Below are 12988 nucleotides of genomic sequence, written 5' to 3'. Positions count from 1 at the left end.
ATTGGGAAGGTCATGGTTCTACACAAATTTGTTGTGGCGGAGATTGTTGATGAAGTTATATTGGGAGTGGATTTCTTGGTTGACCATGACATCAAGATCGATACGCAGAGAAGGGTGATGCGTTATGAGAACCAAGATGTGCCACTTAACTTTAGTTTGGAAAAAGGGTTCAGCAGTAATCGGGTACTGGTGGAGAAGACTCGACGAAGGCCACGAAATTCAAAGGTAAAGGTTGATGGAACAAATGGGCCAAACAAATCAAAACCGAAGGTACCTGTGAGAAAAACACTGGCATTGAAAAGCCCTAACGGACGTACTAAAATGAAGAAAGAATGCGAGGGTAGTTTCAAGCCGGAGCGCACTACTGTTGTGAAATGTGGAAACGATACCGATTATGCAAAGCAAATCCGTCCAGCGCAAGCTCTACGAAGGGGTTTATTGACCAAACAACAGAGTGTGAAGGAACGGCCCAGAGTAATGAGTAGTAAGATGAAACACTGGCATGACAAGAACTTTAATTCGGAAGGTTTCTTGGAGGGAGATTTGGTACTATTAAACAACCCTCACCGGCGGAAAGGTGTTCCAGCCAAATTTCGGTGCAGTTGGGAAGGCCCGTACAAAGTTGTGAAGAAGATCAGTGATACCATCTACCGCATACAAACCACTGGGAAACCACGAAATAGAAGGGTGGTTCATTCGGAGAGATTAGCAGCGTTTAGATCGAGAGATTTGTCTGATCGCGACGATCAGACTTAGGTGGAGGGCAGTGTCACGGATATTAGCATCACTAAGCTATACCATCACTAAGGCAATGCTAAGGCCATGCCAAGCAGTATTTACGTCAATAATCAAATCATGTATACACATATATAAGGCAGCCGAAAGAGATGTTACACACAGATGCATTTACTTATACGCCTATGTGTGTGCGAGAGACTGTAAACTACAAACATTCGCATCAATAATTCAATCATTTGCATCTACATAAACGAATAAATAATTGCGTCTACACACATGTACGTAAACGAGCAGCGGAGCGGCAATGCACAAACACATGCATATATCTTATCTGAGTTGTCACAAGAGAGAGCAATAATTTGTGCACGTAGTTGTGGCTGGCGATTTTGTAGCCGAAACAAACTAGTAAGTTCTGGAAATCGAAGAGCCTAGAAGTATGCAGCGTAAACTATAAAAGCGGTGCAGGCGAGTAAGAAGTGATTCAGTTTGAGTTGAGCAATCAATGAGTTATTGATTAAGCACGCGATCTGGCGGCCAATAGTAGAGTTTAATTTGAGTTATTATTATTATTATTATTATTTTATCAGTTTGGTTATTAAGCCAGCGAGTAGCAAAGTATAAGTGTTATTGTGAAGTACTTTAATAAAGGCCATTTTTCCATTATTCAATATTGGATTTATTTATTCAACAGTTTAGTGATTCGAACTTAGCAGAGGATTGCAAATAAGAGGATTTGCAGAAAATTCGTTACAATATATAATCAAAGCAATCTAATATATAGAAATGATTGTAGATTGAAATTTTTATACAATCAATGACTGTACAATCAACGATTGTATGCAAAACATGTTTGCAATCAAATATTCAGAAGCGATTGTCGATAGTAATTTAAATTCATCCAAAGTAAAATCACACAAGTTAAAAATTTTATGTGATTGCAACATTTGTTGAAATTTGCGATTGCTTTTGAAAAGTGGTCAAGGGACAGACATATTCTAAATAATCCTACATATTCTACTATATGCTTGAAATTAGAAACCTATGTAGGCCTTTGATAACGTTAATGTTTTCAATACTTTTATTTACCGGCCCATTCGAAAGAACCATATATATGATTAATGATTAAGAATGAGAGGGGAAGAGGGAGAGATGGGAGGAGGACCAAGAGAATGAGATGCGAAGGGTACAAGAAAATGATAGGGATAAGGAAAAGTAGGGGTGACGGTAGAGGAATAATGAAATGAGAGCGAGAGGAAGAGAAGGGAGAGGGACATGGTGAGGTATGCTAAAAGGGAGAAAAGTATAAGTATAATGTAAGAGAAAGGAGATAAGGATGAGAAAAGGAAGGAGTCGTAAAGGGAGTATGGTGGGACAAATTATGGAGTGGTAAATGGAAAGCGCTTAAATGCAATATTTTGTTGGTTACTTCCGAATACCAATTAATTTCATAGCTTGTTATTTATTTGAGAAGGCCACTTTAGTGTGATGGTAGCGTGCTCCGCCTATCACACCGTATGCCCTGGGTTCGCACCCCGGGCAAAGCAACATCAAAATTTTAGAAATAAGTTTTTTCAATTAGAAGAAAATTTTTCTAATCGGGGTCGCCCCTCGGCAGGGTTTGGCAAGCGCTCCGGGTGTATTTCTGCCATGAAAAGCTCTCAGTGAAAACTCATCTGCCTTGCAGATGCCGTTCGGAGTCGGCATAAAACATGTAGGTCCCGTCCGGCCAATTTGTAGGGAATATCAAGAGGAGCACCTTACATTTATTTATTTTATTTATACTTTGTTTAGTTAATACTTATGATGAGTAATTCCATTGCTCACCCCCACTCCTTTTCCTACACCCATCTCCCTTTCCATTTCATTTCATAAATATAAAAATAAATGCAAGGCGCGATAACCTCCGAAGAGATTTTAGGCCAATATGCATAGTGCTCCTTTTTAATGTATCCTAAAAATTGGTGCGATACATGTTTTATGCCGAATTCAAACGGCAGCTGTATGGCAGATAAATTTCTACTGAGAACCTTTTCCTGTCAGAAATACAATCGGAGTGTTTGCCAAAAACCCCTATCGAGCCGCGACAGTGCTTGGAAAAACTTGTTTTTCTAATTGAAAATAATTTTTTTTCTAAATGTGTGATATAATTTTTTCCGGAACTTAAACATAGGACCTTCGGTGTAGTAGGTGGAGCACGCTACCACCCCACCTCGACTCCGACCGATTTATTTTTTATACATTCACGTGGCGTCACCCCATTTTCCAATATTTTACAGGGGTTGCAACTTGCGTTGAAGGTCCAAGTTGCATTAGTTTATCGGCCACGGGTCACAAACAATCCTTCATCGAACAATCGATAAAAATGGCGTGGCAGTTTCTCAATTTTACACATTTCCAATTCCAATCTATTGCGGGTCCAAAAAAAAAAAAAAAAAACAGTTCACTGAATTTGTCTTCTATATTTTTGCTCAAGGTAACTGCAGCCGGAGGAATAGCTAAGACTGGAGCGAAATCTTTTTATCGACATTCACCTCGTTTGTTAGCTATATAAATGATATAGCTGACAATCTCATGGGCTAGTTGTGCACCTCTTCTTTTAAAAATTATTCTGTTGCTGTTGTTGTAGCGATAAGAGCACTCATTGAAGGTTTTGGGGAGCTTTATCGAGGTTGATGGTCTTTTGCCGGATATATGTAGATCCGATACGTTCCGGTTACAAGTATCATTAAGTTACTAGCCCGACCATCTCGGGAACGATTTGGTATAATCGCCTGGAACCTTTTAGGCCATACCGCCTTCCCACGCCATACATTTATGAGGAACTTGGGGTCCCCAGAGCCTCGGCTGCTAAAGAAACAGGATTTGCCACGGTTAGGTGAGGTTGAAAATTGGGTTGGGGAAGATATAAATTGGGCTACACAACCCTCTGAATAATTTGGGTATTTTAGTCGCCTCTTACAACAGGCACACCTGCCTCGTGCATATTCTAGGCCCTCTAATCCGCTAAGGGTAGGCAATAAATATTCTCTAAACTCTTGGTTGATAGATCAAAAATCAGCAAAAGGCGAACTCTTTTTGAGTTCGTAGTGCTATTTTCTTGACACTGTAAATTTTTATAACTTTTAAAATTTGGCTTTTCATTTACTACACTGTACATGTTCATTTCACTGTGCATCTTAAACCCCCTAGACTTGCGTGTAAGTATTGTATTGTACATGTTCTTTCATACATAGATTTATGTCGACGAAACTGTGATTGCTTTATGTTATTTTCTACTCTCCCATACCCATTCGGGCAGTTTTTTCTGGCTTACTACATCTTCACGTGTCTATAGACACGATTGTCTGTTTACTTACCGTAGGGAATCACCCAAATTGCAAACACCATGTGACGTGATGCTGAAGCTCCGCAGGCGATAATATTCCAAGTCGAGATCGGCACAATGTATTGCTGCACGTCGGGTATCGGCGAGACGTGGCTAAAAAAAATGAAAGAAAATATGTACACATGCACATAGAAGATTGAATAAATGAAAAGAAATACATAAAAGAATCAGCAGTAAAACCACATTGAAATGAAGTCACAACTTTGTTAGAGTTGAGTTGATAACAAAGTTGAAATGAATTCATTTAGAAGTGAATGTAAAATAAGAAAGAATAGAATGACTTTTTAATATATTTTCTATATTTAATAAGCAGAGTTTTCAATGGAATTTGCTTCAATATTGTTCCATTCATGTGGCAAGGTTATTTGTACACTGAAAGAAAAATACTGGTAAAATTAACCGAAATACGGGTCAATTCAATCGAAATTTCTGTCAATTTGTATCCATCGCAACAAGATGTTGAATCAACTGCGCACAAATCGTTGATTCTAATTGACCGTTTTAGTAGTCAAATGAACAAAAAAGTTGTTACGACAGCTTTGTATGAAAGCACCTACGTTGCCATATAAATATGTAAATAAATGTAAGGCGCGATAACCTCGGAAGAGATTTTAGGCCGAACTTCTCTTCCAATTTTCGTCGCGCTCATTTTTAATTTTTCTTACAAATTGGCGGGAAGGGACCTACTTGGCACCATCATCATAAGTACAAAGTAGAGAACGCAGTGAGCGTAAAATTCTCTTTGAAATTTGCTCATGTATTGACAATTGATCGCCGTTGAAATGACCTGTAAGATCAGTTGTGTTAACAGAAAAATCAGTTAGATTGATTAGGAATCTGTCAATTTTACAGAATTTTCTTGACTTAAGAGCGACAATTTCTCTTCTGTTGAAATGACTAAACTAATTTATTCGCTTGACAAAGAACTCGGTCGAATTAACCATTATTCGATCAATTTCACCGAATCTCCGTTAAGTCCAGAACAACAGAACCGATTTGTTGATTTTACTAGCACCATTTCTTTCAGTGTATGTTATTATCAACATCATAATTATTGTTGGTTTTATTGTACGTAAATATTAGAAGGTTGCATAAATAAAAGCTACAATTAAGTATTACTTGAAGGTCCCTTCAGACTTTGCCTCATATCCGACGGTGTACACTCAGAGTAAAACGCCGTTCTAAAATCGAGCACCACCGGACTCAATTCAAGCTTTTCATGTTCTTACTTTTTTGTTCTTGAAAACCGAACGATCTGTTCTTAAAACAACAACTTTGCTCTTGAACTGACACCATTTTCTTGAAAAGAGAACGGCGGTTCTTAAAATATGAACAAATGTTCTAATAATGAGAACGATGTTTTTAAATTGAGTTCAAGAAAAAAGAAACGGTACAATTCGTGTGCTTTACAATGTTAAATACAACATTTGGCACAAGCTATCAAGCAGTTGTTGTGGCTCAGGGGCTATGATGTTGCGGTTGCGATCGTGTGGCGCGAGTTCGATCACATTCAAACTATGAAGTTTTTTAAAACAATTTTTTTATCTTCTATTTTTTTAACTCTTATTTTCCGTTCAGCTCTACTCACATATACACAAGTAATTCTCAAATTTGTTATGAAATATTTTGAGTATATATTCAGATTGCATCATCAAATAAGAAGAGTTTCTCAATAAGTGAAATATATGAAAAATGAGTTATGCGTTTTTTCTTAAATTTTTTGATTTTAATAATAGTTTTTCTGTTATTAATATTGTTTATTAATGACAAAAAATTTATTATTAATAAAAAAAAAATAAATAAATGGGTACTAATTGAGAAAATTATATACCCACTCCCACCAATGATGAAGAAAAAACCGTTCTTGAATTGAGACCGAAAATTGTTAAATCGACCACAAATCGTTCTCGAAGCGTGAGAACGAAAAATCTTAAATCAAGCCCAAGTAGTGATTGAAATGAGCACAGAAGGTTCACACATCAATACCAAACTGGTCATAAGATACGAACGGTGTTCTTGGAAAAGCTGTTCTTAAAACAAGCCCATCGATCACCAGTTAAGAAAAAATGTACTTAACAGACTTTTGTCAACGAATGTTCTTAATTTTGAACGATTTTTTCTCTGAGTGTACATGAAATTGCAGACAAAAGGGTGATATTCTACAATGCATTAAAAGTCCGAGATTGGTTGGCTGTTGACTTTTTTGTTTTGGGGCTTTGTGAGCGTTAGACATCTTAACACATTGGCTGCCAGTGCACCAGCAGTAATCGCACCGATGAACATCTACTGCAAGGCATATCTAGGTTTAGTTTTGTATAGCGTGTTAGAACAACATTTTAGACAAACAAATACGGGCAAATGTAGTTAGGGATATCGGTAAAGATTTTTAAGAAATGGGCAGAACAGATCAAAAACATGCATAAAATACTTTTCCAAACACAATTGCCACTTTATCAAATACGTTTACTCATATTGCAAAAAAACATTTGCCCTTATCTCAACTTCGTTTGGCCTTGAGAAACAGCCCTCTGCCCTTTTCTCAATCTCATTCACCTATTTCTCTAACACTTTTCTCTAATACATTTGCCCTTCTCTGAAGAAAAGTTGCTCCTCAAATACACTTGGAAAAGGTGTAGTAGTACCGAAATGAGCTTACTCTAGCAAAGTTTTAGGCAACACCGAAAATCTTTCCTATGATCGCAGGTGATACGCTGGAAGACAACGATTTAATATAAAAATCGTCGCCACAGACAAAGAAAAATACGGAAAAAGTTTTCCTGCTTCGGTATAACTGATGACAATTGCACCAATGGGGATACATTCCATCACCAGCCTTTCCCAGACAATGGAGGTCTTACCTTTCTTCTGATACCAGCTTTGCGCTATACATATCAGAGTAAAGCTCAAAACCTTCTTCGGCAAACACCGTTGCTATAACTGATAGGACCACAAATCTTATGAAGAACTTCTTATGAAGAACTTTTCTTTCGAGTACTTCGGAGGCTAAAACATCTTTTCTCTAAACCGTCAGCACATCTGTTTAGTCTAAAAAAGCTCGAAGGGTCTTAAGTTTTGTGCACACAAAATCAGTATGAACCCCGTTTTCAGAATCAGACATACATTTTTTTGCCGAAATCGAAAGTAGACTTGAATTAGCATCCTCAGCAGCAGGTAAAGAAATCGCCTTTCATTATGATTCTTTTTATTTCGAATGACTCGGAAAGTACTTCTCAACCCTTACGAAGCTGAGGCTGATTCACAAGGTTGAAAAGCCGTTAAAGCTTTGCAGGGAACTCAAATCGCTGTCAAAAGCTGCTCGGAAGTCGACAAAGAGGTGGTGCATGTCGTTTTCTTGTAGTGGGGTTTCTCCAAGATTTTGCGTATTGTGAAAATTATATATCGACCTATCCTAATAGAAAGGTGGTAACTTTAAATTTTTGTTTAGAAGGACGTATCTCAGACATTCTGGTAATAAGGTCCCCAGCATGGTTCAATTATGTACAGGTTGGCTCATCTCATCAGCTGATTTTATTTATGTCATTGCATGGTCGAAGGGATTGTCAAAAGGAGATGGCAAACTCAAAATGAAACCAACACATTGGCAACATTTTACTTACACATACAAAAACTGCTAAGTTTTATGTTTCCATTCCATACCATTCGCACTAACACCAATACACAGATTTTGACAATTTGAACAGACATATTTTGTTGCTTCACAGATGAGCCAACCTGTATATAGTTGAACCATGGTCCCCAGCCAGCATTTTTGAAAATTTTGATCATAAATATTTAAATATCATACCCCAAGATGATTAAAAACGTTCAAATTTAAAAGCATTTTCTGTTCGAAAATTAACGTATCGTCGCAAGAAAAATGTACCATAAATGTGATTATTCTTGAATAATCTTTTATGATTCCTATTTCGAAACGCTTTTTATTCATATTTGATATAATTGTAAAATTGAGCTTTAATAGTTTCAGAGTAATATTTGACTGCTTTTCACAGTCATTTTCTGATCATATTCGTGAATATATTTCAATCGTTTTGGTTGAGATTTTTGAATGCCGTTATAATGCATTCATTCTTCATATCTCATTCAAAATAGGATACTACATAATACTCTTATTTCATCAGGGGAAGAAAGCATCCGAAAATGAGCTATTCGAACCACAGATAACTCGTAAACAAACTTGACCGATATACACCTGCGACTACAACATCCAACATCAGCATTATCGTCTGCATCTTAAAATACGGATACGATATGGGATGTTGAAGCCGTATCCAGGTATATCAAGACATTATTTTTGTCTTGAAGAATATCTTTTGCATAAATAATACAATTTTTATATATTTTTTCTTTTCAAATAAAATTTTTAATGAAAAGTAAAATTTCAACAAGTATAAAATTCATTATTCAGTCAACAAATATATTCATAAAAGATTCAGAAAGCTGAATGAAAAATGATTATAAATTTTTGATCACCTAAAGTAAACACATTTGATTCAAATATGATTCCAAAATGTGATTAAAAAACTATATTCAGTTTTTGATCATCAAAAGTAAGCATATTTGATTATTCTTTTTGTTGGTTTTTATGAAATATTAAAATATAGTCATTAAATGTTTCTCAATTTTTGTTTACAATTACGGTATTTCATTTGATTATCTACATATATACACTCTCTGTTTAGTTTTTTTTGGTTTCGATAATCACTTTTCCTCACAATTTTTAGTCTTTGCATCATAGCGGAAGATGTAAGTCGCGCTTATGCATTATGTTTAAGAGATTGATATGTTTTTTATGTGTAATTCAATGTGTGTTTTTATTGTTTTTTATTACAGTCCTGATGATGATCTCAGATTGAGATCGAAATATCGAAAATTAAATACTAGCAACAAACCGAGTTGTTTTATTTAAAAGAGGCCTAGAGCTCACAAATAAAAAATATATGTCATTAAAGGACTTCAAAAATGATTCCAAAAAGTGATCGAAAAATGCTTTTTAGTTCTTTAGTTTTTCATCATCAAAAGTATTCATATTTGATTATTTCTTTTGTTCAATTGTATGATAACTCATTATTTAGTCAGAAAGAGTAATCAAATTATATTGATATGTAGGGCAATTCAACATTGAATCACCTAAATGCTGAGTGGGTCATATCTGAGCGAAGTTGTTAAAAAGTTGTACCTCAGGAGACCTGTAAAAAGGTTGTATCTGAATAAAATATTTTTTTGTCAAAAAAGCTTCGAATTTAACTTAATTTATTTCCTATTCACAGTTCGCAAAAGACATAAATTGGTAAAACCAGAATATAGATTTTTTTGTCTGCTACAGTATAGTTTAGCATGTTAAGTCGTTAACGAGTTGTGAAAAGAAACTATACTTAGTTCATATCTCTTCTGTCAAAATTTTTTTAGTTCAATTACAACCTTTTTAACCGGCCTCCTGAGATACGACTTTATTAACGACTTCGCTGAGATACGGCCTTATTAACAGAATGTCGGACAGGCGTCCTTTAAAAAAAAAATTTTAAGTTACGACCTTTCTATTGGGATAGGTCGATATTTAAACTATATCAATGTATAAGTCATTGTTATTACAGCATGACTGCATGAAAGCTCGCGCTTATTAAACAGCTTCTAAGAGAAGATAAGTATCCTTAATCTGTAGGTAGCTTAGTTATAAAGAAAAGTTAGTGGGTTACATCGTAGTGTGACGTCCTCTAATAGTTGCTAAGGAATCTCACTCGGAAGTAATGTTTGAAGCATACGAACTGGGAAATATTGTAGGCTATAATGATGACGTACCGCGTAAAGGTGACATGTTTTCAGAGACGTTTAGCGGCTCACTCAGGGCAGTATGCGGATGGCTCTGTGGTTGTAGTCTCAACTCAAGTAGAACTCAGCGTGGAACTATTGCAATTTAACTTTAAGTAAAAGGTACCGGCACTAGCTCACCCTAAGCCAAACAACGTGCACAATGAGATGGGAAATAAATTTAGTTGTTGGTCGTAATTCTGAATTAAATTTCACAGATTAGAAAACGAGTATTATTCAGCATCAACCGGTTAGTGCCACAACTATCAACCAAGGCAGCAGCTTTATTATTACTTTGGCTAAGGTAAAAAAGTTAACTTTCCTTTTGGCCAAACAGCCTGGTCGAGATTAACATCCTTTGTCGTGTAGAAGATAGCAGCATGTACTTAGGGGGTATGTGAAAGATGGTAACTGAAGCTAGATCCCCAACCGTTCTCTACGACGAAATGAATAAGTTCGCCATTTTTTGTGGTGACAACTTAAGGGTTTATTTATTTATTTATTTATGATCATTATGATTATGATATTATTATGATCAATGTATGTTATCTCGATTCGTTTTTGCCATTTCAAAATACCATTAGGCGAATATTATTAACATATTCTGTGAGTTTTGTTCAGCTGAGTATAAAAAAGGCGAACGAAGAAACATTGACAATAGATAAAAATAATATTATATGAAATAAACAAAATTTGGTTCCCTGTTTTTAGCAGAATATGATGCCGTAGTTTTGGTACAAGTACACCTTTTTATACCTTTCATGAACATGAAATGGTATATTAACTTTGGTCCTATGTTTGTAACGTTGAGAAATATAGAAGATAGACTCACCATTAAGTATACCGAATTGAACAGGGCGACGAACTGAGTTCATATAGCCATTTCCGTCTGTCCGTCCGTCCGTCTGTCCATCTGTCTGTTTGAACGCAAACTAGTCCCTGAAATTTTGAGATATCTCAATGAAATTTGGCACAAGGATGTATTTTTATATTATATTAGATATTTGTCGGATCCAGTAAGATCGGACCACTATAACATATATCTCCCATACAACCGATCCTTCAGATAAGACGATTTTGATCATTCCTGCCGCAATTTAAAAAGTATAAACGTGAAACTCGGTGATATATATTCTAATATATCATAGAAAATATCCTGAAAAAATCACTTTGATCAGAGCTATATATAGTATATATCCCATACAACCGATCGTTCATATAGAAAGATTCTTGGCCATTTCTCCCTTAGTTTCCAATATAAAAACGTGAAACTTGGTGATATATATTCCAATATATCATAGAAGATTTTCTGTAAAAATCATTTCGATCGGATCTATATATAATATATATCCCATAAAACCGATCGTTCAGATAGAAAGATTTTTGGCAATTTCTCCCTTAATTTCCAATATAAAATCGTTAAACTTGGTGATATTTATTCTAATATATCATAGAAGATTTCTTGAAAAAATCATTTCGATCGGAGCTATATATAATATATATCACATACAACCGATCGTTCAGATAGAACGATTTTTAGCCATTTCTCCCTTAATTTCCAATTTAAAAACGTTAAACTTTGTGATATTTATTCTAAATATCATCGAAGATTTCCTGAAAGAATCACTTTGATCGGAGCTATATGTATATGTATATACCTAGCCCATACAACCGATCTTTCAGATAGAAAGATTTTTGGCCATTTCTCCCTTAGTTCCAATATAAAAACGTGAAACTTGGTGATATATTTTCTAATATATCATAGAAGATTTGCTGTAACAATCATTTCGATCGGAGCTATATACATATAATATATATCCCATACAACCGATCGTTCAGATGAGGGGGTTTTTTGCCATTTTTTATTTTATATTTATCTTAAAAGTCATTTAGGTATGTACATCTATATATTTCTTATCTTATACATCCGATTATTTGGAGATTACGAACGGGATGGGATTATTGTTCAGCCGCATTCATGAAAGGTATGAAGTCTTCGGCATAGCCGAAGACAGTCCCGTCTTGTTTCTGTAAATAGTTTACAAAAATTTATGTGTAAGATGCAGGTAATGGCCGGAGAACCCGATTTGAAAATATCGTAACGAATTCTGTGGAAATCCTGGTTATTATGCACCTTCTGCTAACGTTAGTATCACAGAACAGCCGAATAAATAACTCCAATATTCAGCATTGCAATATGGTCTTTATTTAGTCTAATTTGGGCGTAGTACAATTATACTTCTATATCACTTACTAATAGCGTATTAAAATCAAACTTAATTAACATTCCTGTGGTTGCGCTGCTTTTATACTTTCTGTTGCCTCGTCTGCATACTTCTACTAAGGTCTAGACCTTTCACCTTCTAGAACTGTTGTATCTCCTGTTTCTTAATTGAGCTAGATGCGTATGTATGCGGGAGTAACAACTTCGGCTGATGACCACATGTGTGTGTGAGATATCTCTACACTTCGAGACGCAGGTTATGTGTGTGCATGTACATAAGTTTGGCTGCTTACTGTATTTGTTGTTGTGATTATTTACTAACAGCATAGTGATGCTAATATTTGTCACAATATGCTACAGTTTCAGAAAGGCTAACTTTACAAATTAGTTTGCATTTTTGTTTTTTTTTTTATATATTATATTGTTTTACCAAATATGGTTAGAGTCAGCACTCGCAGCCCCAGAACAACTTGCTCTGAGTTACCCGAAAAGATGGAAAAATTGTGGCAAAATTAAACTGTTTCAGAAAAACAGAGCTTGGTATGGTAAAAACGGCACAATCGGAGACAATTTTTATAATATAATAAAATAAGTAGATTACTTCATAATCAGACTGCAAAGCTGCAAAACATTCGCCAATAGCACCTTTTTACAGACCAAGAGGCGTATGTGAAGAAATTTGTCTAAAAGCACGGTCTTTCACGTAAGGATGCATTTCAGTAATAGAAAGTATGTTCTGTGACTCTCGATACCAATAAAAGCAACGCGAAATCAGGACAGACAGGGTGATATCTGTTACCTTGTAAGTCTCTTTA

At 35.5% G+C, this 12988-nt stretch overlaps 1 protein-coding gene and 1 long non-coding RNA gene across 7 annotated transcripts in view; one reads left to right on the top strand and one right to left on the bottom strand.

The window, feature by feature from the left end:
• LOC137250822 (uncharacterized) overlaps positions 1-12988 on the bottom strand; it is a 345007-nt gene that overhangs the window by 46566 nt on the left and 285453 nt on the right. For all 6 annotated transcript variants that reach the window (XM_067784380.1, XM_067784381.1, XM_067784383.1 and 3 more), the window contains one exon: positions 4095-4216. In XM_067784380.1, the coding sequence (XP_067640481.1) occupies positions 4095-4216 (122 nt within the window). The remainder of the gene's footprint in view (positions 1-4094; positions 4217-12988) is intronic.
• LOC137250823 (uncharacterized) overlaps positions 1-12988 on the top strand; it is a 226465-nt gene that overhangs the window by 82607 nt on the left and 130870 nt on the right. The gene's annotated exons all lie outside the window — the stretch shown is intronic.

The sequence above is a fragment of the Eurosta solidaginis genome, chromosome 4 (genome assembly GCF_040869045.1).
Source record: "Eurosta solidaginis isolate ZX-2024a chromosome 4, ASM4086904v1, whole genome shotgun sequence".
NCBI lineage: Eukaryota > Metazoa > Arthropoda > Insecta > Diptera > Tephritidae > Eurosta > Eurosta solidaginis.
Note: the sequence above shows the minus strand (reverse complement) of the source record. Positions and strands in the feature narration are given on the sequence as shown.